Source organism: Phoca vitulina, unplaced genomic scaffold (genome assembly GCF_004348235.1).
Source record: "Phoca vitulina isolate PV1807 unplaced genomic scaffold, GSC_HSeal_1.0 scaffold93, whole genome shotgun sequence".
NCBI classification, from domain to species: Eukaryota; Metazoa; Chordata; class Mammalia; order Carnivora; family Phocidae; genus Phoca; species Phoca vitulina.
In genome coordinates, this window is record NW_022589796.1 from 1194806 (window position 1) to 1220577 (window position 25772).

Consider the following 25772-nt stretch of genomic DNA (forward strand, 5'->3'; position numbering starts at 1 on the left):
AAAACCTCTTGATTTCTGTGACTTTTGGTTTAAGTTTCTAATTCTTAGGAGAGAGAGACACACACACACATGATTGGTCCACTTCGGGTAAGATGTCTACCTCTAAATCATTCAACATTGGTCAGGGTCACACAGCTGGGGGGTCTACACTGGAAGTCCATGTATATATGTTGAAACTATTTCTCCAAAAAGGGAATAGTTATGAACTGCATGCAACTGTAACTGGGATTATGAATGCAAAGTGCCCAGAATATTCCTGACACAGGAGATATTCAGTAAGTGGCAGCCATCATGACTACTATTTCAATAATTTGTTAAATTCATATAGCTGTTAAGTTCTTGTGAAAGGAGGCTAGGGATTTGCATGCATGACTTACGTTCAGATCTCTGAAGTATTCATTGTAATCTAAGGCATAACCCACCACAAATAAGTTTGGAATCTCAAATCCAACATCTGAGTAGAGAGAGAGAGAGAGAGAGAAAAAAAAGGAATAAAATGTAGATAACATGAGTAGAAAGCCACCATATGCTATTGTTGGCACTTAAACTGTGAGGACCTTTCATTTAAGCAGAAGCAAGTGAGGGGCGCCTGGGTGGCTCAGTTGGTTAAGCGACTGCCTTCGGCTCAGGACATGATCCTGGAGTCCCGGGATCGAGTCCCACATCAGGCTCCCTGCTCAGCAGGGAGTCTGCTTCTCCCTCTGACCCTCCTCCCTCTCATGCTCTCTGTCTCTCATTGTCTCTCTCGCAAATAAATAAAATCTTAAAAAAAAAAAAAAAATAAAGCAGAAGCAAGTGAGAAAAATGATAAGCAATGCATAGGATGAGCCCAATAGGACCTGGACCACAGTGATTAGGCAGGGAGACAAGGTAGACAAGCAAACATACAAGGAAGAATGGCTGTACTCCTACCATACAGAGCTGAGAAAGGGCTCAGCCAGCCTGGGGGAGAGCAAGAGATATGCATGAGTTAGTCATGTAGCCCCGCAGTTCCAAAGCAAGCAGTATCCAATGTTATAATGCCAAAGGAAATACTTGGGAAGCATAAAGTGCAGTTCAGACAGAAGTATTCTAATCCTGTACTACATGACTAGGTGCACAGGCTGTTATCACTAGGAACCCATTCTCCCACTGCACTCAGCGTCCTCAGCTGGATAAAGGGCTGGGAAGCCAAACCTGGGAGACCAGATGATGAGATATGGGATTGTTCAGTTTGAGGAACAGAACGCTAAGGGTTATTCTAACACTAGTCTTTGAATCCAGTAGACAGATGACATTAATTAGCTCTCAATCTCTATTGCGGGAGGAATGGGAGTAAAAGGATTTAAATGCAGTATGAGGTACTTAGGTTAAATGAAGGAAAAGTTTATTGAAAGGAAGATGATTTTTACGGAAAAGAATCTTTAAGGAACAGACAGTAGTGCTCCTTCTTCAGAAGTCTTGAAACAGAATAAATGTGCCTATGGTCCAGTGGTTTTTCAAACTCTTTCTACTTTTTTTTGAATCTGTTTGTTTATTCCAGCATTGCAGATGAGAGGTGTACTCGCTTACTTTTATGAAACTGTTCTTTGGTATAGCCAATGGACTTATAGCATGGAGAGAAAGTTATCCCTCTGGTGACTACTCCCCACCATTTTGATTCCTATGACCAAAGATGCTTTCACATGGAGTAGGCAACTGCTTCCTTCTTGCAGAAAGTGCCGGAGGAGAGGGACTTACTTTCTAGAGGATTGCATTATATGTCACTGATAGAAACGCCCTTTGGTCCCTCCACACTGTACCTTGCTTTGAGAAAAATAATCAAAGAGGAGAAGCAAGAGCAGAAGAAAAGATGTCAGAGCATATAAAAGATGTCATGGAGCATATGGGAAAGAATCAATTATGAGAAAGGAACCAAAAGTATCAAGCATCAGAAGTCCAGGGAGAAGAAACAGAGATTCTGAACCAGCTAAAAGGATATTAGTAAATCCCAGAGAACCCGGGTTGTCACCACAGTAATGACTTCACAGTGACCAGAGCAATGCCTACTGTAGGCATGGCACCAGAGACTGGGCAAAGCCAGTTCAGAAGGTCAAACCTTTAGAGCTGTTAGGGAGTGAAAGAAGGACACTGGATCAGTAGATCAGGGGGACGGTTAGGAATCAGAGTGACCTATGTCTAGCTGGAAAATGAGTGCATTTACTTGCTGATGTTACTTACAGATGTAGTACAAGAGTAAGGCAGTGATCGGAACCAGACTGCCTGGGTTCAATACTGACTCTACACTTACAGCAACGTGACCTTTGAAAACCATTGAACCTTGTTGTGTTCAATTTCCTCATCTGTAAAATGGGCATAACAAGAACAACTACCTTGGATGAAGGTTGTAAGGATGAAATGTGTTAATCTCTGTGTCGCTCTTAGAAAGGAGTGTAGGGCCCATCGTAACCTCTTACTAGTGTTACCTACCATTATTTTATTCATGTTGTTGCTGTAAGTGACACAAATAATCTGTAATTAGTTGGCTATGTCTGAAGTGAATCTTTCAACTTCAGTTAAAATCTTATCTCTATGGGATCTTCCATGATTTCCTTAGAAGATTTCTGTTCACTAACTTTGCCTAACCTTACTGCATCCAGATTATATTCCCCATGCCAGTAACTGGACGGGGACATGCTGTTGGGTCTATCTGCCCAGCACTGATGTTGTCTAGATTTAATACATGAAACTTGTTTTTAGGATAAAGAGTCACTTGCGAAATGTCACTGGCACATTACCCGTCCATAGTGTGCTTCCCTTGCTCTGATGTTTTTTCAGCTTGCTGATGAGAACTGTAGCCAAATGATCCCAGAGGCTTTAGAGCAAATGTAAGTTATAAAAATCAAGCTGAAGTCTGCCTATGTGAGTGAAAAAAAGTCGCCTCTAGTGTTAGAATAATGAATAATCAAGCTGCTTGTTTATTCTTCCTGGCATTGGAACTATTCGTATTATGGGGAGGAGAGTAGCAAAGTGCCCTGGATGAGCCAAATCCTCCAGAACATAGGAAGTCAAGCACAAAGATGGTATCTGAAGATATCTGCTCGGCCAATTCTCTGTGTTACTGAACTTTTCTTTGGTCGGCATCGAGCATTGTCTGGTGATGGTTCCTGGAGACAGTATGAGAATCCCTCTAAGCCTTTACAGTGCCTTCCCGGGTCTGACTGACAGGGGCAGCGGCCAAGGCAGGGAACTTGCGTGTCAGCCAGTCTGGTGGGGTCGTCTCCCTCCACCCCCTGAAACCCATTAGCTGAGTTCTTTGGCTTTAAGGTGCTATGGAAAACCTAAACACAAAAATATCCAATGCACATGACAGAATTTCCATGAACAACGCAAACTGGGAAATGAAAAACCCTCGTTGTAAAGGGTTCTATCCTTGTTGAAAAGGGTTCTATTGGCAAGGCTGGGGAGACGTCTGTGGGACTAGGAAACCTTTACAGCTTCTGCTTCACACAGAATGCCAGCAAATAGGAAACCAGAGATTCTTCAACGTGAAATGACACCACCAGCCACCCAACCAACCAACCAACCAACCAAAACCAAAACCACTTACAGTCAGGTCTAAAGCCGTCACTTCTAGGTGTCCTCTTCACCAACAAACTACCATTAAAAAAAAAAAAAAGTGTTTAGTGATCCAGATAAAACTTCTGTGAATTGCAAATAGAACCGAACATCATTAAAATATGTATTCCCCCCCCGCCCCGGCATGTGGGGCACCATCCCGGGCCCCTAATTCACGCTCCTGCTACCGAGGCACCACATCAGTGATTCTAGATAAAAGGCAGGGCGAGGGGCACTGGCACCAGCTGGAAGCTACTAATGGAGGCACAGTAACGAGAAGCTCAGACACCCGGCAAAGCATGTCCTCTTCCCCTTCCTCTGTCTCAGGCTAGCAATCAAATGGGCTATTTGTTCAGTGTGGTCAAGCCATAACACCCTGGGGCACAGGGTCACTGGTTTGGAATAGACTGCTCTCTTTGGGGACAACATCCTGTGTTAGCATCCCTCTCGGGCTTATTTGGACACACAGAAGCAACAACAATGACGTGGGAATGTCCTACTCACCTGGCTACCTTAATCATGTTGGGCTTGTATTTCTCTATGCTACTGAGCAGCGCTCGCATGGTCTTCCCGGTTCCAACAACATCCTTTGCAAAGAGGACAGACACATTCACCTGAGCGCATTTGGGCAGCATAATAGACTTTGCATCCAGACAGATGATTGTATGTCTTATTAATAATGCATCATAATTAGAATTGCCATCAGATGGAGTCAAAATAGGAAGCAGGGTTTGTTACAGTTTTTAGACAGGTGCTTCTCTCGGAAGCTGGGTTTAGGGGAATATATTGGTGAATATTTCCTCTTGGAATCCTTGAGCTGTGTTGAAAGCTAAGTTCGGCCTTTGGAGAGCATGTGGGGCTGCTCACTGAGTACATTGGGACTCGTGCATGCACATTCAAGGACCAAATTTGGCCCTGAGGTTATGCAACACAATACGGAACGCATGAATTTTCATGGACATGGGATGTACATCTGAATACACTGAATGGATAAACACCTCCCCCTTGCCCTCCCCACTCAATAGGGGATTCTATGGCTGGGAAGTGAGATGTGTCTGGACGGCAGCTGGTGACAGCCTGTGAATTCTGCGGGTGCAAGGCTGCAGTGAGCCTCGGCTCGTCTCTGCTGATGAGCTGCTGTACAATTAGAGGAGAATGGGCAGCAGAAATGTATTGTCCTTGGGACAGAAATCAGCTGTCAGGAGCTGATTATCAAAACAACAGGTCTGAATTTAGCCAGGGTTGGGCAATTCGTTTGGCTAGAGGGTCTACTTCCTGGGTTATGTCTGAGCCGGGAGGACTGCAGATACACATGGCGTACACGGGCATTTGTGTAACAAAAGCTTGAAACAGCTCCCTTGAATTCTTGCCAGCTGATAAGACAGGCGTGCTCTCGAAGGAAAAGTGGCCATGTGCTGTATTAAGTCCACTGCTACCACAGGGCCCGTTCGCTCTCATTTTTTTTTTAGCAGAAAAATTAAATTAAATTATAACCTTTTCTTGGATTGCCATTTGAAAATTGATTGTATTTATGATTTCGTTGCTGAAGGTAGAATTGTTTGAAGTCCTTAGGGGTCATTAGGAAGAACACTGAATCAAGGGTGAAAAGAGTTCAAACCTTGCTTTTACTATTATATATATTTGGTTCTGTGGGGCTAGTTTCCTCTTCTGTAAAAAATGCCTGATTCACAAATAGGTATAAGAACCAATTTAGACATGCATGAGATTAGACATAAAAACGGATAAAGTACCACGAAACTATTATTGCAAAGCTTTTATTCTAAATTGTTTCAGGCCACTGATTCTAGTTAGCTCTTAGTAAATTTGGAGAGCCACGCGCACAGTGGAAATTCAATAAATCCTTGACCAATCTGATAATAAGTGCTATCTCAAAACTCACCATTAGATTCTTTCAACTTCCAAATATGGATAAAGAAAAGTCAGCTTACCTCAACAATGAGGACATTCTGAAATTAAAAAACAAAACAAAATAACAAAACACAACAGTTATTTAGAATACGATGCAAATCTGATTCACAAGATAGACCCACGTTTTTGCTTACAGTTAGAAATTCCACAATTTGCTTAGCTGGTCCTCCCCCATCCATCTAACTCAAATGTTTGGAAGTAATATAGGTATTCCAGATTCATGCTAACAGTCTCTCTGCAATTACTGGGTGCTACAATATTGGTATCTACATTCAGGTTAGCAGCAGGGTCATGTCAGATCCTAGACCTGTCTGAAGAGCTATCCACAAGGTCAACCCACATCCCTAATTCTGGCAAGCACCCCATCCAGCTTTCTTTGGCACACAAAGTTTACTAAGAGTTTACCAGGAAAATGAGCCACATAAACTACGTTGTTAACGGAGACAGCACTCTGCAGAAGGATCATGTATTCAACTGTGACAGTCCTGTATTCCTGCGTAGCCACCAGTCATTGGGGATTCTGCGTTTACTCTCGGATTTTCAACCCTGAGGAAGGGGTGGGCTAGAGAGAGCTCTGCGAAGCGCCTGGTTGATATTTTTAGAAAATGGTTGTGTTCCTTGCTATGTGCTCTCGAGGCCTACCTCTCCTTCTCCCCTAAAAACACTGATTCTGTTTCATTTCAATTCCTGTTTGATAGCTGTCTTCCTACTAGAATGTAAACTCCATGAGGATGGGGATCATGTTTGTCTTGCTTACTATTGTATTCTGAGTCCCTAGCATATATATACTTGCATATAGATGCTCAGCAATTATTTACTGAGTGGAGGATTAGTAACTGATGACACTGATTAATGAATTAAAACCAACCAATTAAATGGATTAGTAGTTACATGTCAACATTGTCCCACCACATTAAAATACGACTGTGTTAATATGACATTGAAATGAACTGAAGGGTGTGGCTATAATGTAATGTTGTCTTTCTTTAGATGACCCTTCATTTCTCCCTATGATTCATATGATACTTTTAAAAATTCTATCAAACCTTACACCTTAGAAAGCTCACTTATGTCTAATGCAAAAGAGACTTAAGTAATGAAAGTGTTAGCCAACCAACCAAAACCATATTTACTTTATGTGTCACATGCTTCTTAGGCGGAAATATCTTTCTGGAAGTATTTTTCTCTCTGGTATAGTCATTAAATAGTCATTTAGTCATTAAATACATTTTATTTTATTTTTTTAAGATTTTATTTATTTTTTCTTTGAGAGAGAGAGTGTGCGAGCGAGGGGAGGGGCAGAGGGAGAGGGCCAAGCAGACCCTCGGCTAAGCACAGAGCCCAGTGTGGGGCTTGATCCCAGGACCCTGAGATCATGACCTGAGCTGAAGTCAGATGCTTCACCAATTGAGCCACCCAGGCGCCCCCCCTCCCCGTTAAATACATTTTAAAAATATTAGTTTTATCATTGAAATGTAAGCTTATCTTGTCCATTTTTAAAGTAGGTCATGCCCACAGTATCCCCTACCCTAAGAGTCACAGAGACAGAGGGGTCCCCTTGATATTCTGAACACATTTGCTATGTTCTTAACCATTATCCCACAACAGTTAGTTAGGATGTGCATTTTTAGTCTGACTGAGGCTTACCAACCATGCCTGTTAACCAACCCGAATACTTGGTTAATTTAATTCCCTAGCTCATAACATTTTTTTGTTTCAATCTTATAATGAAAAACTCTTTAAAACTCTGTTAGTCTGCATTCTTGCCTAATTAAATAAAGTGCACTGAATATAATTAAATTTGTTTTTTAAAAGCTTAGAATCTTGCAAAACAAGAGTCATCTTTGAAAAGATTAATTTTAACTATAAGATACAGTGGTGGTTGAGAAGCAGGACTTGAATGTGTACTAATCCAGAGATATATTATCAAAATTACTTCAACACATTTTAAAATCAAGGAATGCATATACAGATTCAAAATCAAATAGAAAAGTCTAAAGATTTTCTAAATGTAGCTGTGTATCTAACTGTAAAGTATTTAAAAATGCTTATGTACTTTATATTAAAGTTATCATGGTATTCTATATTATGCATAGCCAAAATATTATCACAACTAACAAAAATGACAACAATCCATTTTATTTTATGTTTTTCATTTTTTCTAGTTTTATTGAGGTATAATTGACATACACTGTATAAGTTTAAGGTGTACTGCATAATGGTTTGATTTATATATATTATAAAATGATTACCTCAATAAATTTAGCTAACATCCATCATCTTGTATAGCTACAATAAAAGAAGAAAGCAAAAAAAGACCATTTTTTCCTTATAATGAGAACTCTTAGGATTTGCTCTCTTAACAACCTTCATATATATCACACAACAGTGTTAGCTATAGTCATTGTATTGTACATTTCATCCCCAGTACTTATTTATCTTGTAACTGAAAGTTTGAACCTTCTGATCACCTTCCTCTGATTTCCCTGTCCCCCACCCCCTGCCTCAGGTAACCACAAATGCGATCTCTTTTTCTATGAGTCCGGTTTTTGTGTTGTTTTGTTTTGTTTTATATTCCACATGTAAGTAAGATCATACAGTATTTGTCTTTCTCTGTCTGACTTACTTTACTTAGTATAATGCTCTCAAGGTGCATCCATGTTGTTGCAAATGGCAGGATTTCCTAGGTTCTCATGGTTGAATAATATTCCATCGTGTGTGTGTGTGTGTGTGTATCACAACTGCTTTATCTGGCAATAATTTCTTAATATCATATATAAAACCTAGGACATACTTAGATTGCCCTAGTTGTCTTTAAAATGGCCTTTGTAGCTGGTCTGTCTAATCGAAGCCCATGCGTTGGGTCTTTAATTCCCTTTTAATTTAAAATAGTCCCTTTTACTGTGCTTATATTTCTCAATTTAATAATTTTAGACATCATCTATTTACTATATTATATAATGATAAGAATTTTGTTGTTTTACACTATCTCACTTCTTTTTCCACCCCCTAGGGTAGATACTCTGTTATGACTATATCTTCTTGTACTGGTCATGTTTTTTTTCCCACTACAGAGTTAAGTAGTATATTATAATTATGTTCCTTTTTAGTTTGTTTATTTCCTTGAAATTCCTAATTGTTTTCCCTGTCATCTTTCAGTGTCTTAGACTGCAATAACCCTCCTTTTCTTTACGCTTCTTTCTTTCTCTTTTTCTCTTTCTTTTTTTCTCTCTTTCTTTATCTTTCTCTCTCTTTCTTTCTTTCTTTCTTGGAAGGATTATTATGAAGAAAACATTGGTTAATTATGGTTTAACTATATTTCTTAAAGGATTTTGGAGGATTAAGGAGGCTAAGTGGGTTGATAACATCTATAAAAGCACAAAGAACTTTCTGAGTTGTGTACGGTATTTAAAAAGTAAAATTATTTAGTGGGTTCATAAATGATGGGCAAGAGAATACTGATATAAAAAACCCATCTGCTACTGAAAGGGAGCTATGCAGAAATCTAGAGTTCTTCAGTCAGTTAGAGAAGTCAATACAGGTATTTCTTTTCCTTTACAGAACATCACACTATTTTCAAATTTTTTCCTAAATAATATGTGGGTTTACTGTCCAGATTGTTAGCAGCTTACCTCCAAAAAATCAATGCCTTTAGTACCTTTGGAAATTGCCATACAAAAGAAATAGCCCAAGAGTACAGAGAAAGTGACTACCCCAACTTTGGAAGCATTTTCATTACTGTCTAAGAGAACTAATCTCTTTACATTTTAATATACCAGGATTAGCTTCACAAGCTAAGGGACAAAGACAAATTCATCTTTATACAATCAGCATATAACATGGAGACCGGTATGTAGTAAGTGCTCAAGAAATGCCTTTGGAACAAATCAACAATTTTGACCTCATTTCTTTCTCTAGTTCGTTATACTTTTTTTTTTTTAAAGATTTTATTTATTCATTTGAGACGCAGAGATACAGAGAGAGAGAGAGCATGAGCAGTGGGAGAGGCAGAGGGAGAGGAAGAAGCAGACTCCCCGCTGAGTCAGGAGCCCGATGTGGGGCTCGATCCCAGGACCCTGGGATCATGACCTGAGCCGAAGCCAGACGCTTAACCATCTGAGCCACCCAGGCGCCCCTCGTTATACTTTTGACACATCCCCTCCATTTTGTTTTCCTCAGCGATGTACAATTCCCCATTAACTGAGCTATAGTTAATGTCTACTGCTTTTAATTTTGCACCAAGAAATCTTCCAAAATACATCCCCCTCCTTTTTTTTTTTTTTTTTGAGTGGGCAACCTTAGAAATTTTTTCAGGACACGCTGTGCCTCCTAAACGCTTCCAATCTGATAACTCCCATCACTGAATCTGAGATGTCTGCCAGTTACTGTCTTAGTCATCTCATCACACCTAGCTCATTTCCTACCGGAAAGTAAGTAAAATTTGCAACCTGGGGGCCACAGGCAAAAATTCTATGGGGAGTCTCTGGAGTGTGTCTTTTCGTTGCTATGGTACAATCCTGATGGAAGCTAATCACCTCAAGTTTCTTGAAGAAAAAGAAAGGAAAGAAGAAAAAGAAGAAAAGAAAGAAGGAAGGAGTTATACAAATCTAAATGATTTTCTTAAATAGGTTATTCCCCTTTTCAGTCTTTTAAAATGCAGAATGAGTAGCATGCCACAGTCTAATCGGCCGCAGTATAGTTTTGCGGCTATGGTCACGCCAAGCAGAGGGTTGGCAGTAATGATGATGGGCTCATTGTGGGTGCTGAGCATGGGTAGGAGTGTGAATATGAACCCCACAGAGAAAGGAATGTAGTTCAGCATTTCACTTTATGTGATAATTCACAAAATTGCCAGAATCATCAGTCGGTGGGCATTTCCATTATTGTTCTCAGCCTAGTCAGATGCAATAAAAAGGAATGATTTAAATAGTTAAGGCAGCCAAGGAGGAAATTTGGCAGGTTCTGACGCTTCATTCTGGCATTTGATTAGAAACTTATTTGGTGGGGGAAGGTGGCATGTCTCCTGAAATCTTGCATTTAACCTGCACATCTGTGTTTTCCCGTTGCCAGATTTGGGTCTGTTTCCATGCATTTGGTTTTATTCCACCCCTTTCAGAGATTTCCCTTGAACATGAATAAAATCTTCTTGCTTTAATGGATACACACATTTTATGAAGTGCCAGGATTAAATCAACTTTGAAAAAAAATCAGCCAGAGATCACGTTGTGCAGACAGCTTGAACACACCGAGGAAAATGCTTTTAAATATTGTGAGCCGACGAGGCCATTTAACTTAATCATTGAGGGTTCCCTTTATTCAACAGCCATGACCTATTTAGAACCATGACTCAGCCAGCTTCCCTTATGAGCTTCCTTTTCTTTGCTTTAAAAAAAAAGAAAGAAAGAAGGAAGGAAAGAAAGAAAAAAAGAAAGAAGGCAGGCAAGAAAGAGAGAAAGAAAGAAGAAAAGAAGGAAAGAAAGGTAAAAAAAAGAAGCCATGAAAGAGACAGGTCCATGGGGGCTATAGTCTCTTTTCTGGATATTTTAAACCACACATCTTTAGAGAGTTTAAGAAGTTATGTACTACATTTATGGGGCTTCTAATGTGTGGACAATTATATAGGTGAGCTGTCCCCATGTTTTTAAAAGTTCTTTTATAAACAAATTTGATTTAAAAAAAATCTTTTCGGGGGCCTGTGTGGCTCAGTCGGTTAAGCATCCGATTCTTGATTTCAGCTCAGGTCATGATCTCAGGGTCGTGAGATCGAGCCCCCCATTGGGCTCCACATTGGATGTGCTCAGCCAGGAGTCTGCTTGAGATTCTCTCCCTCTGCCCCTTTTCTCCCCCACCCTCACCCCACTCACACATTCTCTCTCTCAAATAAAGAAATAAATCTTAAAAAAAAATTTAAAAAAATCTTTTCTAACCCTCCCTCCTTCATTTCATCATTTAGCTCCGCTGCTCCTCCTTCGGTCAGCGCGGTGCCTTCTGCAACACTCCTACTTAGCTCCTGTGGTTCCGGTGCCCGTGCGTGCTCCACCTATATGGCTTCCTGACTGGTTTCTCTGCCTGGAGTCTCCTTCCCATCCTCGACCCTCCTATCAAGTTCATTTTCCCAAAACACAGCTTCTTGATGTCACTTCTGCTCAAAAACTTTTGCAACTCCTCTTTGCTTTTCTGAGCAAGTTAAACTCTTTATTGAGACATTCAATATATTCTACAAACCAAACCCAATTTACATTTTCCGTGTTTTAAAGTATTGTTTCTCTATTTTGAGCTGATTTCTTTCAGTCACATGGGCCTGCTCTTGTCCTCTGGCTCTCCTATTTCCCTCCTTCATCCCTCATTTCATGATGCTCTTCCTCCCTTTTCTGGGTTATTCCCAGGTTTTCTGGTCCCAAGTAAAACCTCAGCCTCCTCTTGTGAAGACAGTCACAGTCCCAAGGAATCATTTCTTTAAGGGCAAGGGACTTTTCTTGGGATCGTTAAAAATAGTTCCCACTAATTGTTGGGTGCCTTTTCAAATTTTGTTTGTTTGTTTGTTTGTTTTTTCCCTAGCTGGCGTACATTCTGCATGATGGAAAGATTCTGGAGGGCCTCTGAAACTTATTTTTAAAGTTCTCTCAAACTCTTAATGCAAAGCCTTTCTCTGAAAGGCTGAAGGATGGGTGAACAGATCAAGCCATATGAATGCCTTCATCTGTTTAAGGAAAAGGAAATTCCAAAAGTTAAGTGACATTATTTTCACTTGTCCACCTTCAGGTGTGCGGCATTCACCAACCCAGTCCCCGCTTGGACTCTCTTGTGACACCAAAGCCCTTCTGCTTCTCAAAGTCAATGTGCCCTCACTCGACACCTTTCTCATTCACCTTAAACCCAACCTGCTGGCTGATGTGTCCTTTGGTCTGGCTAGATGGACTTCTATGTACCTTTTCCTCTGCCATGTCCGCCCTTTCCCACACTTCATTGAAAACACCTTTCTGATTTCTTTCTAAGAGAAAGAAGAACCTGCATTCACTCAGTCACCAAATATTTTTTCCAACCTGTCAGCTAGGCACCATGCACGATGCAGGAGATAGAATGGTGAATAAGATAGGCAGGGTCCCTGCCCACCTTACACTGACATTCTGGTGGGGGAAATAGACAAATAAAAAAATTAGCCTCAAAGTAAACACTGCAAACTGTGGAAACAGCTTGACTTGAAACAGGGTACTGATACAGAGATGAATGGGGAAGGTGAGGAGCATGCAGGAGAAGAATGTATGCCCATTTTAGACAGAGAGTCAGGGAAGACCTCCCTAACACAGGAGGCTGAGACCTGAAGGATAGGAGGAAAATGGATTCCAGGTTGGAGGCCACAGCTTGTTTGGAGCTTAACCAGTGTGGTGATAGCACCGTGAGGAGGGGTGAGTGGTGTATGATGATGGTGGGAGGGAAGCACGGCCAGATCACATAAGTCTTACAAGCTGTGAGAAGGAGGTTGGATTATAATCTCAGAACACTGGAAGTAGGGTTCCCAGATAAAATATGGAACACCCAGTTACATTTGAATTTCAGATGAATAACAAATGATTTTTGAGCTTAAGTATGTTCCAATTATTGCATGTGACATGCTTATACTAAAAATGCATTCATTGTTTATTTGAAATTCAAATTCAACTTGGCATCCTGTTCTCCGTTTTTTTTTTTTTTTTTTTTTGCTAAGTCTGACAACCCTAATTGAGGGGCCGCTGAAAGGTTTTCAGTAGGCAAATGAGGCGATCCAATTTGTATTTTAAGAAGATCCCTTTGGCTGTTGTTTTTTGGAGAATGGTTTGGAGGGTAGCAAGAGTTAAATGAAGGCAGAAGTTCAAGGAGACCAGTCAGGTTACAATAGCATCCCAGAGAAGGGATAGTAGTGGTCTGGCCCTAGAAGACCAGTGCTTCTCAAACTTCCGTGTGCATAGGAACCATCTAGAGATCTTGTTAAAAGGAAGACTTAATTCAGAAGATCTGCAGTGGGATCTGAGATACTGCATTTCTGATTAGTTTGCAGATGGTGCTGACCTTGCTGGTTCCTAGATCAAAGGTCATCAAACTATGGCCCATCGGCCATTTTTATAAATAAAGTTTTATTGAAACACAGCCATGTCCATTTGTTTCCCTTTTATCTTTGGCTGTTTGCTGGTTTCATGCTGTGATAGCAGAATTAAGTAGTTGCAACAGAGACTGTATAGCCCTCAAAATCTAAAGATCTTTACTGCCCAGCCCTTCCCTAAAAAGTTCACTAACCCCTGCCATAGACCACATTTTGCTACTGTAAAAGTCTAGATTCAGGTGATTACCGTGAAGATGGAGAGAAGTGGGCAGATTTAAGACACATTTGAGAGCACTGAGTGTGGTCTACCCTGGTTCATTAGCACTCGTCTCTGATGGGAGCCCAGGTACCCTGAGCTGCATAAAGATGCATAATCTCTAAGCCTAAGCTGTTGTGACAGTTGAGAACCTGGCTAATCAATATTGATTCATCTTAGAAATATTTACCCCCTGCGTTCTAAGCTCAAGGGGTTCTACTCAGCACACATTTAAGCATATATAGAAATCCATCGAAGCACACACATAAATGTTAGCGTAAAGATACTATGGAATAGCACCTGGAAGAATCATTTGTCATGTAAGCAAAAAATTGAAGCTGATTCCTGCTTGTACTTACTGCCGGCTGATTTTCTACCTCTCCCACCTGAACTTCCACGATCTCTATTTTCTCATGGCGGGAGGGTGTCTTTGTAGTAATTCTGGGAGGGGATACTGAGGCAGAGTACTATCACCCCTCCTATCACTCCATCCCTTAGTACAAAACTAGCCTTTCCCCACCCTCCTCTCTATCTCTTAAGGGAAGGGAATATCCGATGCTCACGTAAGAGGGAGATCACTTTAAAATGAAATAGAAGATGATTTTAGGAAGCAGAAGAGTAAGACCAATTTTATGTGCAACTTTTTCTTTGGCATTCATTTAGAATTCTTAGAATTCCCACTCTGACAGACCTCCCCCGCCCCCATAATAGCCCATGGCAAGAGGCTTGTGTAATACCACAGAAGGTATGGTATTTCTCTTGTGTCACACACCTCTAAGGCAATGTCCTCCAACAAAGTCCCAAAATGACTTGTCGTTTAAAGGCCACTCCAGGGTTGTTAAAAGTTGTGAGTTTCTGGAAATGGCTTTGAGTATTTTAGTTTTCTAGGATGTTACTTTTATTTTCATTATTTTTTTAAAGTAGGCTCCACGCCCAGTGTGGCGCCCAACACGGAGCTCGAACTCACAACCTCGAGATTAAGACCTGAGCAGAGATCAAAAGTCCGGCACTCAATGGACTGAGCCCCCCAGGCACCCCAAAGATGTTATTTCACACACTGACGTAGTAACATCAAATGGTGGCCTAATGATGCATTAACATCAGCCAGTTAATTCCAATTTCTGTGGAACATAATTGACATCTAGATCACAATGTCACATGTAGATGGCTACCAGGCTTTCTAAAGAGTAGAGGGAAGGAAGCTGGTTTGTCTAGTTAGAGCCCGTGTGGCTCTCTTGTGTTCCTAATGTTATTATACATATTTCTGTTAAATGTGCCTGCTATTCCTATGCCCACCCGGACATTGCATAACAATAACAACCACAAATATGAGAGATTAAACTTGTGGAGGAGGCTGATCCATTTGATTCAGAAGGCTGAAGTTGTTCAAGGATAATGAGTCCAAGAGGACCTGGGCTGTTGCTTGCATTCACAGCAAAACTTGAATCTCAGACCCCATTTCCACAAACGCCAGGTGCATTAGGCAAAACTCTTCCTTCCAATGGATGTATTTATGTCAGAATCCAAACAAATTTTCACTTAATTATTGAGCATTGGCAGGTTTGGAACGCCAAGTTGAAAGTGGAGGTGTTCGCCCCATGATCTAATGGATTACATTCTTTTGCATGGGAGTGAAAAAGGCATAAGGCTGAAAAAAGTGCTCTCGAGCTTTTAATCCCTTCCTTAAATTTTAGATATTTCAACAAACCTGTTTAAATGTCTTACTGCAATGCCTAGGTGCTGAGGCATAGATGAGAGATAAAAAAGAGACAAATAAAGGAAAAAGCTTCCTTTTCTGGAGGAACTGCAAGAGGAGAAAAGGAAGAAAGCAAGAGTGCCAAGGGATTTTGAAATACGGGGTTGTCTGAAAGGCGATTGGAAGGAAGGTTGGAGACGAAAGATCTGGTCGGCCTCAGGTCCTGGAAGCTTTATGAAAGGAGTGTTTTATAAGGAAGAAATCATTAAAAGGATTCACACATCCATTTGCATGAATTAGCCAGCCCTGGAGAGTGTCTGAAATGCATTTCGAGAGCTGACCTGAAATGAAGGTCACTGATTTCCCCATGACATCAGTGCAGCCCGAGCGGAGTTACATTAACAAACCTTTCCAGCCAGTGTTGAAAGATCATCGCCTCCAATTATCTGCATCTCGCCCATGGACTGGTCGTTCTAAAAAAAGCGAAGATAATATTTCACTGTACAAGAAAACCTTTGCAGCACATTTTCCCCGTCTACCCAGCTCGCAGCTAGATTGCGCCTGACAAATGCGGCACAAATAGCTGGTACAGATTCCTGGTTGCCCCTGGTTACCGGGAGCCACTGGCCCGCTACTGTGCTGGAGACAAAGCATTCTGACGGCTCCAGGAGGGGAGAGACTCTGCGGAGAGGGGATGATAAAAGGAGTGGAGAGAAAACCAACAGACCTGATTTTGGAACACAGAAATGATGGGAGGTGCCTGAGCCTATCCTGAGGCAGATGGAATTGGGGAAGGCAGTCATACTCCCGGACCTCCCTGGGTGGATGGGGTTACGAGAGGGGCCCCCAGAAGTGTGCACGCATTTGTCTGCTAGGCCACCAAGCCCCAGTCCTCTGCCCCAGTGGGGAGCAATCAGATGGTGGTTCCCAAAGAAATTAGGCACCTCCTCTATTCCTACCAACACAGGTCCAGCCCCTCAGCTGATGTTGAGGGCAATTCTAACAGTTCACACAGATCAAGAACTATTGCACTTAGACCTTCAGGGGTGAATGAAGAAGCCTCAGGAACTTTCTGCAGGCCCAGGAATGTGTTTAAGAGATTTCTCACACCAATTCCATTAGAAGTCATGAGTATTCACTTCCATGATGGTTATATATCATACATCATCCTGTCCTAATTAAACCACACACACACACACACACACACACACACACACACACACACTAAACCAAATATGGATTGTTACATAGTGCCTATCACAACAAAGTAACATGGAGGCAGAACAGGAAACAGAGGGCAGGCAACTTGTTTTCTGGCCTCACTGGGGAGACACAGCAAAGGGACTGATGCAAATACCCTGCAGAGTGTGGCTTCAGGAGCAAGCCAGACCTTTCCAGCAATAACCTGAGGGAGAAGGTGATGGTGCAGGCACTTTGTGCAGGATGTGCTGAACCAGGAAACATCTTAGGTCACCACTGTGGCTTTTTTTAGCTCGGGGCTTTCCTCTCTTATTCGGGCAAAAAGGCTCCTCCTCTTTCCTGGGGGCGTGGGGCGGAGCGAGTGTGGTTCATTCCCTAAGGGCCAGGTGGGGCCAGGCCTTACCTAGATAAACCAGCTACGCCTGAAGCTACATTCCGCCTTTGACTTTCCAGCTACTGAAGCCAATTTGTTCCCTTACGAATGTTCTTGGGTTGGTTTGAATGAGGATTCTGTCACTTGAAACTGAAGTCTCTATCTCGGCATGGAGCTACTTTGTCATAGAACTGGTTATCTAGGAAGGTAAAAAGCAGCCAAATAACCAATATAACAACAGTTTCACCAAGGAAGCAGCTTTTGTCTTTTTACCTTACTGCTCGAGAGGGGGAAAATAATGACCTTAAAATGTTTTCACTTCCACTTGGTAAAGCATTCACTCTTTACAGCAACGGAGTAGAGAGGATGCCCACCAAGTAGGTAAGTCCAATAATTTTCTTCTTGTGGGAACTGATCTCAAAAGGAGAAAGTCAAAGAACATCCGGAATTCACAGATCTCTTGCTGTTTTCGAACGGGCATTTATAACCATACATTCACAAGCAGTCCTGCAGTAGGTTAGGAACTTGTCAAAAATGTCAAAGAGGAAGATTTTCTTATCACTTGTAGAGGTGCTGAGATATAGGAGTTAACATAGGGGCCATGTCTGCATATTAGACTCAAATGTGTTGTTAATAGCAACAGAAAAATAAAATTTCAATACCTCCAGAGGACGGAGGTATGCAGAATTGGATGCAACTACTAAGCCACAAAGTTTAACGTAACAAACGAGATTTACCCACTGCCAATCAGAGTAAACTTCATAATAATTCTATTGTCATCTTCATTCTATTGATTAAAAACAAAAAATACAATATATCAGAAGGCTAAATAATGTGCTGTAAGTTTCACCTTCAGCGTGTTGCCAAGCAAGTCTTAGTTCAGAAGACCTTACTTAGAGTCCAAGTTTATAACATGTTTTTATTATTAGATTTGTCGTTAACTCATCTGGAACTTATATCTTCCAAGTGTCTGTATAGTCAATTGTCCCAATATCACTTACTGAATTGTTTGGGTTTCTTCCCCTACTCGTTGGAAATGTCATTTTTATCGTATCTTTCATTCTCGTATGTGAGGTCAGTTTCTATACTCTTCTGTTTCATTAGCGTAAATGTCCATTTTAGCATCCAAACCATACTGTTAAATTATTATAGCTTTCTAGTGTGTTTTAGTATCTGGTAGTGTAAGTCCCATTTTTGTGTTCTTTTTTAAAAATTGTCTCGGCTATTTTTGTACATTTATTTGCCTATTTGCTGGGCTGTTACGAAGATCAAATGAATTAATATATACTGATCATTTAAAACAGAGCCTGGCACATGGTAAGTACTCAGTAAATGCTGGATATGATTCATTTCCCTCCCTCCCCCTCTTCCTCCCTCTCTCTCTTCCCTACTTCCTTCCTTCCTTCCTTCCTTCCTTCCTTCCTTCCTTCCTAGGAAATGGTCACTCCTCAGACCTCTTTGGTACACTGGAGTCTGGAGCTCCCCTGGTTTAATGACTCCAGCAAAGAAGACTTTCATGTCTTGCTGGGTTGGAGAAGGGAACTTATAGGATCATCTTCTTCATTCATACCCTCCCCATCCCCTTGCTGCTTTTAGCACATTCCTCCATCACTCCATCTTCTAAGAACCTAGTGACTAACTTGTGAGCCTTTCAGGAGTTCTGTGGCACAAATCCTGTACTTCTCATCAACAGTTCCCTCCATAGGCATTTAGAATTTCACTTTCTCTATTCTGCTGAGTCAGTGCCCTTCCTTAAACAGTTTTGCCTCCCAAAAACCACTGACATCTCTTGCCCACTGAGGTTTTCTCCCCATCTCTTTGTCCTTGCACATATATACTTCCGTTTCTTTCTTTACTGGCATTTTGGTGGGGTTTCAGGAGGGAATAGAGCTAATTGTATGCATTCAATCCACTGTGTTTAACCATGATATTTTTCTAATGGTTCAAAAGCATCCTTATATTCCTAGGATTGATGTATTTTTTAAAACATCATTGGTTTTTCTTTGATAATATTTTATTTGGGATTATTCATCTTCTTCATAAGTCAGATGGGTTTATAGTTTTAAAGCAAAGTTATATTATCCTATACAATGCATCGAGTGGTTACTTACTTTTTTTCTATGCTCTAGAAGAGTTTGTGTAGGAATGGATTGATTGGTTTTGCTAAGGTTCAGTAGAGATCAGTATAGGTATTATTTAACTCCCAACTTACAAACCAGGAACCTGAGCAAGGAGCATGTACATAACTTGCCCAAAGAGGAGTTGCTAATAAGTGAAGGGGTCTAGTTCAATCCTAGAATTGCTGGCTCCATGTTATTCTGGTGTAACCTACCATTGCCCTTTATGCCCAGTATTCCTACAAGAGAGAAGCACATAATACGTCTTTGAGAGGAATCTAGAGAAGGAATGGGTCCTGCTTATACTCATGAAGTGAAATACATAAGCTCAAATGGCCAAGAGAAGTCGACAACTTGGTAAAAATGCTGGCAGCGGTTATGTAGATTTAAAGAGCCAAGGAAATCTCTGGTATTTAGTCCAGGCTTCCTTGGAAGAAATATTTTGGAAATTTACTAGTTTAGGTGACCTGATCTCCAGGTACCAAGGGGCATGCCCAAGCAGCCCCACAGGTGTGACAATTCCTCCTATGGAGACTTTGGACTGCTTAGATAATGTTTAGAAAAAAACAGTACTGAGCAGGAATAAATATCCTGAGTTCCTGTCCTTTTGAGGAACAGGAAGGGGAAAAGTAAGGAAAATAAATAAACAGAAGAACCACTCTCTAAGCCATTCGTTTTCAAAGTCAGACAGTTGCTTCAAAATCTGTACACACAAAAGCTTTCTCAATATTCTCAGCCACCACAGATCCCTTAACTTTGCTTTTCCTCCCTATTCGTCTTATCTTTCCTCTCAGCTATTCTGTGCTTAGTAAGGTCATTGATCCTATATTAAATGGAGATGCAAAACAAAAGCCAGCAATACTTCATTATAAGGAGGTTTAATGACCAAACTGGAGAGTTTCTGATTAAAATGGTGCAAACCACTAATTATTATTATTTTTTTTAACTCTAATAATCTGATGCCAAGTCAGAGAACAAGGACAGGTGAATGGGTTCCAGTATCCCCGGTTTTCTTTTCAACCAGTGGTTGATGTAAGACAGGACTCTTAATTGGATCCCTTAGTCCTTTAAGCTGCCTGAGGTCAGAGAGGAGGGCACGGTGTGGTCAGAGCCTGCGTGGCTTCTGGGCCCCTTGCTTCAAGCAGAACAATTCCACTTGTCTCTCTTATGTCAATTGGATTCAAAGTGAGATGGTGCAAGCAAAAAAAAGTTTGAAAACCATCGTGTTAGTGTTTTCTTCTTTGAAATTGACTGACTTTTTGGTTTCCTGTTCATTTAAATACCCATCTGCTTCTGAGATCGTTTGTTTAGGAACTCATTCTTACAACCTATGGGGCGGTGGGGGGGGGGGGGGTGAAGGGTATGCTGTGGAAAGAAGAATGTGGAGATTAAGCGACCAGGTGGCTGGGCTCTCCAGGTCCCCTCAAGGACCAGACTGCCTGGGTTCCACTCACAGCCCCACCTTCTATGAGTTGTATGACCTTGAGGAAGTTACTTAACATCTCAGTGCCTCAGTTTCCCTATTTATAAAAAGGGTATATTAATCATTCCTACCCCTTAAGATTATTGGAGGACTAAAGGAATTCATGTGCATTCAGCACTTAGAAAAGTGCCTGGCATGTAAAAATTAGCAGTACGTAAAGTAGGCCCTATATTCTCCTAAGAAACTTGCAAATCTTCCTGGTGTCCTAGCGTTTGACTTTGTGATGTATTCTTTGTTCAGTTCACTCAGCGTATTACTGCTCCGCAGATGCCGTGCGCTCCGTGGTTAGGGTTTCCTGAGGCTAACTGCTACCCATGAGGCATGTGGGTAAGGAGGGCTCATGTCCTTGCACTGCCACTTTGTATCCTGGCTGGAGCTTTGGTTAAAAACGACCTCATATGTGTTTTCTTTTGGGGTTTCTCAATGACCTCCCAGTTCCCACGCTGTGGTGTCTGATACTTTCCAGTGGATCATTTGGTGAGCATAGTTTCTGTCATTCCACTTTGCTGTTTTCATCCTTCTCCTCAACAGGCAGAAGCCACCTCGGAGATGGTGCTCTGACCCACTTTTGTACTTAACTCTCATTAGATCCTTGTGGGAGACATTTACAGTCAGTAGAACAAGGAGTTAACATTGAAACTCCCTTACAAGATGGTGGCAGAAGGTCTGTGGTAGAACATGAGAATGGAAGGCTGGGTTTCTGATCTCTTTCCAGGCCCAGCTGCATTTTTACCTTGGGGATCATGGGCTACCCTAATTCCTTTCTATGAATCCACCATTTTAGCTTAAAGTAATCTAAAATTGATTTTTGTACTACTGTAAACAAAAGAACCTCAACTAAGATACCCTACTAATTTACAGGACAAATCAGTATTTGCAAATTTTGATAAATAGTACTAGTGACAAATTACTTGTGACACATCTCATCACTATTGATGAACACCACTGCTCTGCACTGAGACTCCAGGAGTTCCCGGCACAGAATCTACTGCATTATCCTCCATGTCTTAGCTCATGGTTGTTCACACCACATTTCTCCATCTTTCTTCACATGGATAATTTGTACTCTTTGATCAAGACTCAGTTCAGGCATCATCTCTTCTAGGAAGCTTTCCTAGAGTCCCCTGGACTTTACATGTGTCCCAATAACATTCTATACAGATCTGCATGTTAATAGACCATATCCAACCAGAGTTTTTTTGTGAATGTAGCAATCGCCAATAGAATGGAAATTCCTTCAGCATAACAGCCTTACTGTCATCCTAACTGTACCCTCTGTTGCTGGCACATTGTGGGCATCCGGTGTTTATGGAGCCATACTAAAGCATCTGAGTACATGGGTTAGCTATATTTTTAATACTTCTCCTACCCACTTAGACAGCAAGTGTTCTTGGGCAGCACTTGGTTTCTATTCCTTTAGGTTCTTTCTCCAGCTGTCCAGAAGCCTGAAGGACCTTATTATTCAATGGGAGTCAGAGAAAAATGAAAACTATAAACAAACACATGAGAAAATATCTGTAAAGCTCAACTGAGAAGGACTTAAATAAAACTGATTTGAGTAACTTGAAAGATGGGACGACTGGAAAAATGTAGACCTTCCTCTGTTATGTCTGATTCTCATCCAAATGATATTTCTTTATTCTCATACTCTTACTATCTCAGTTCCCAGTCTCCTCAATATTTTTAAAAAACTAAATGCCCATATCTGTGTGAGTTCTGAACACTAGAAATATGAAAATATGATTTATTAAGATATCTTAATAACAGGAATTCATTTCATGATAAGTAAAAGATACATTTTTAAAGCCAAACTAGTGTTTTAACCAGGAAAAAAACCATATAGGTTAGCATGTACAATTTCACTCATCTGAAAGTACACATGTATTTTGCATTTCCTGAATTTGGTGTGTCTAACTTTGCAAACATGATGTGACTTTATTCGAAGACAAAATGGCTTTCTGCTTAATGACAATGATTTATTACTCCATTGTGATTGGTATTCTACTCCACCCAGTCTCCAAGAGGGGTACTGGTTAGCTAAGAGTACTCTCCACCCAACAGAGAAAGGCTCTTTTCTTTATGAGAAATAAAGGGGAGCTGGGTTGGAAGAAGGGGCCACAATGATGTGAAGAATCTATAGGCTGGGAGGAATAATGAAGGGTCACCAAAAAAACAAAAAAGAGAGAGAGAGAAAGAGAGAAAGAAAAGAAAAGAAAAGAAAGGAAAAGAGAGAAAAGAAAAGAAAGAAAAGAAAAAGAGACCAGGGAGAAGAAAATGGACATTTATTTTAATTTAGTTATAAAGGACCCCAGGAAGGAGGAAACACAGTTTGAAAACAGATCCAGTGACTTCGCTTTACATGAACTCTGAAACCTTGAAGCAGGATATCCTTCTGTTTTGAATCTTGGTATGGACTGTTGTTTTGGTTTAAGTTATGTTTTTAAATTATGGATCAGAAGGACAAACAAGTGGAGCCTCTTGAAACATCTGAGTGACCCCAAAAGACTTCAGTAAAATCTGTGCTTTAAAATGTGGATGGCCATATCCCAGTGGTTGACTCTTCCTTGGAAGACCATTTTCTCCATACAATTTTTTTCCTCCTAAATAACCCAGGGAAGACTTATAATTATATAATAAAATAATATATTATAAAATATAATAAAATAATATATTATAAAATATATTATAATAAAATAATATATTATTAAAAAAACCAATTGAAAATAGTTGGTCAACAGTAATGAAATCTTAAACCAGCTCTCATGAACTAGTTTTAGATTGCCAGGGGAAGGAATGGTGAACAGGAAGGACCAAGGGAGAGAACAGATAGCAGATAGCATGCCAGAGAAACCTCTAGAACCCACACCGATTTTGGCATTAAACTTGGATCTATCTTCTTTCCCACCCAATTGTACTCTGGGTCCAAAAAGTTCTGCGATCTCGTGTCACTTCTCAGCTCAAAACATTTCTGAAGATGCCCATGCCTGCAAAATGGTGTCTGATTTTTTTTTTTGCCACCCTCAGAGCCAGGCAAGAGGCCCCTGCATATCACAAACACCAAAACACAAAGACGTTTGCTTTTTTCTTTTTGGTCTTGTAAGGAAATCTCTGGAAAATTCTGTAACCGTTTGAGCTAATGAGAATTATGCAACAGGGACATGTGTGCTGAACTGGGCTTTGCCCTCTACCCCCTTATAGGGTCAAGTTTGTGGGGGGGTTCAGAGAGGATGGTGGTGGAGAAAACACAGCCTTATCTTGGGAAACCAGAAAAAGAGGGGCTGATATTTTTTCAAGTTGGCCATCCTAAATCACCCAAAGCAGGTGTCTCAGAGGCCAAACTCCCCAAATAACTGTGTTCCCTCCTACCTCTCTGCTCAGAAGGTATCATCTTGGAGGCACCTGAATCAGGAAAAAGAGGCACAAGGGAGAAGAGCCTAGCCTCCCCCAAGTCCCCGAAGAGCTTAAGTGGGTCAGTCTCATGCAGGTTTCAGGCAGGCTCAGTCACCACCCAGGAGTTGGTCCTGAGCCCAGCTTATGCCCTGCCCTGCCCAGCAGACACACAGCTCTGCTCAGGCTTGCAGGCTGAAGGGATGAGTACAGCTCCTTTAGCCTCCAGCTCAGGTGATCTGGGTAGACACATGAGCCTGGCCATGGACAAAGCTATAAAGCTTCAAAACCTTAAATATTTAGAAATATGGTATGTGACTACATTTATAATTTTGCCTGGGGCCCCGTAAATATTAGAGGCAAGGCTGACTTTGAGAACCATTTACTGAACATTTACTAAGTGCCAGGCACTACTCGAAACACATCATGTACATGAATCCTAGCAAAATCCCATGAGGTACCATCCAGCAGCCATACTCCTTGGTATTTACCCAGGAGTTGAACATTTATGTCCACACAAAAACTTGCACTTGAATGTTTCTAGTAGTTTTATTCATAATTACCAAGACTTGGAAGCAACGGAGATGTCCTTCAGTACGTGAGAGGATAAATACACTGTCGTACATTCAGACAATGAAATATCATTTGGTGCTAAAAAGAAATGAGCTATCAAGCCATGAAAAGACATGGAAGATGGTTAAATGCATATTACTAAGTGAAGATGCCAATCTGATGAGGGTATATACTCTATGATTCCAACCCTAAGACATTCTGGGAAAGGCAAAACTATGGAAATAGTAAAGATCAGTGTTACCAGAGGTTGGTGAGGGTGCGGGGAATGAATAGGTGGACCACAGGTGATTTTGAGGGTAGTATAAATACTCTAGGATACCATAATGATAGATACATGTCATTACACATTTGTCCAAACACATATGGGTGTCAATGTAGGCTCATCAGTTGTAACTCTCTGGTGTAGGATGTTGATAGCGGGGGAGGCTGTGGTTGTGTGGGGTCAGGGGGTACATGAGAACTCTCTGTACTTTCCCCTCAATTTTGATGTGAACCTAAAACTGCTCTAAAAGTCCATTTAAAAAAAATCCTATGGGGTAACAGGCACTGTTATCACCCCAATTCAGTAACTTTTCTAAGTAACACTGCCCAAGGTCGCACAGCTGGAAAGTGATGGAGCTGAACACAGGATAACCCTCTGTCTTGCTCCAAAACCTCCACTTAACCAATACATTCTACAGCTTTTCTCTCGGGTCTGATCAGAATCTACCTTTTCATGTGACTCCACACTAGACTTCCTCTCCCCCAGAGGTGCTTGTAATACGCACATGAATCCCCCCCGCAGACCATGATCCCGCCTGGAGTGGGACCTGAGAGTTGGCATTTCTAGCGAGCTTCCAGGTGACGGGGGCGGGGGGGGGGGGCAAGTCCACAGGCCACACTCTGAGTCCTCAGGGTCTATGTTCCACCTGCTGGCCAAGTCCAGCACACACCTTGCATTTTATCATCGTGTGTCTTGTGGATGTGCCCTCCATCCAGAATGTCTTTCGGCCATGTCTCTGCTTGTCAAAATCATAACTTCCCTAGACATACAAATTAAAAATCTACTTTCATTATAAGCCATCACCTGATCCTCATCCCACCACCACCGTCAGCCAGAATTGAT

The 25772-nt window shown here is 41.2% G+C and overlaps 1 protein-coding gene across 3 annotated transcripts in view; it reads right to left on the bottom strand.

Moving 5' to 3' along the window:
• Positions 1-25772, bottom strand: part of PRTFDC1 (phosphoribosyl transferase domain containing 1) — a 91056-nt gene that overhangs the window by 1876 nt on the left and 63408 nt on the right. The window contains exons 4-9 of one of the 3 annotated variants that reach the window (XM_032396677.1): positions 15942-16007; positions 5526-5543; positions 4081-4163; positions 3569-3615; positions 913-942; positions 378-454 (exon numbers count right to left, since the gene is read on the bottom strand). In XM_032396677.1, coding sequence (XP_032252568.1) covers positions 378-454; positions 913-942; positions 3569-3615; positions 4081-4163; positions 5526-5543; positions 15942-16007 — 321 coding nt within the window. The remainder of the gene's footprint in view (positions 1-377; positions 455-912; positions 943-3568; positions 3616-4080; positions 4164-5525; positions 5544-15941; positions 16008-25772) is intronic. The other 2 variants (XM_032396678.1, XM_032396679.1) reach the window with 2 other exon arrangements.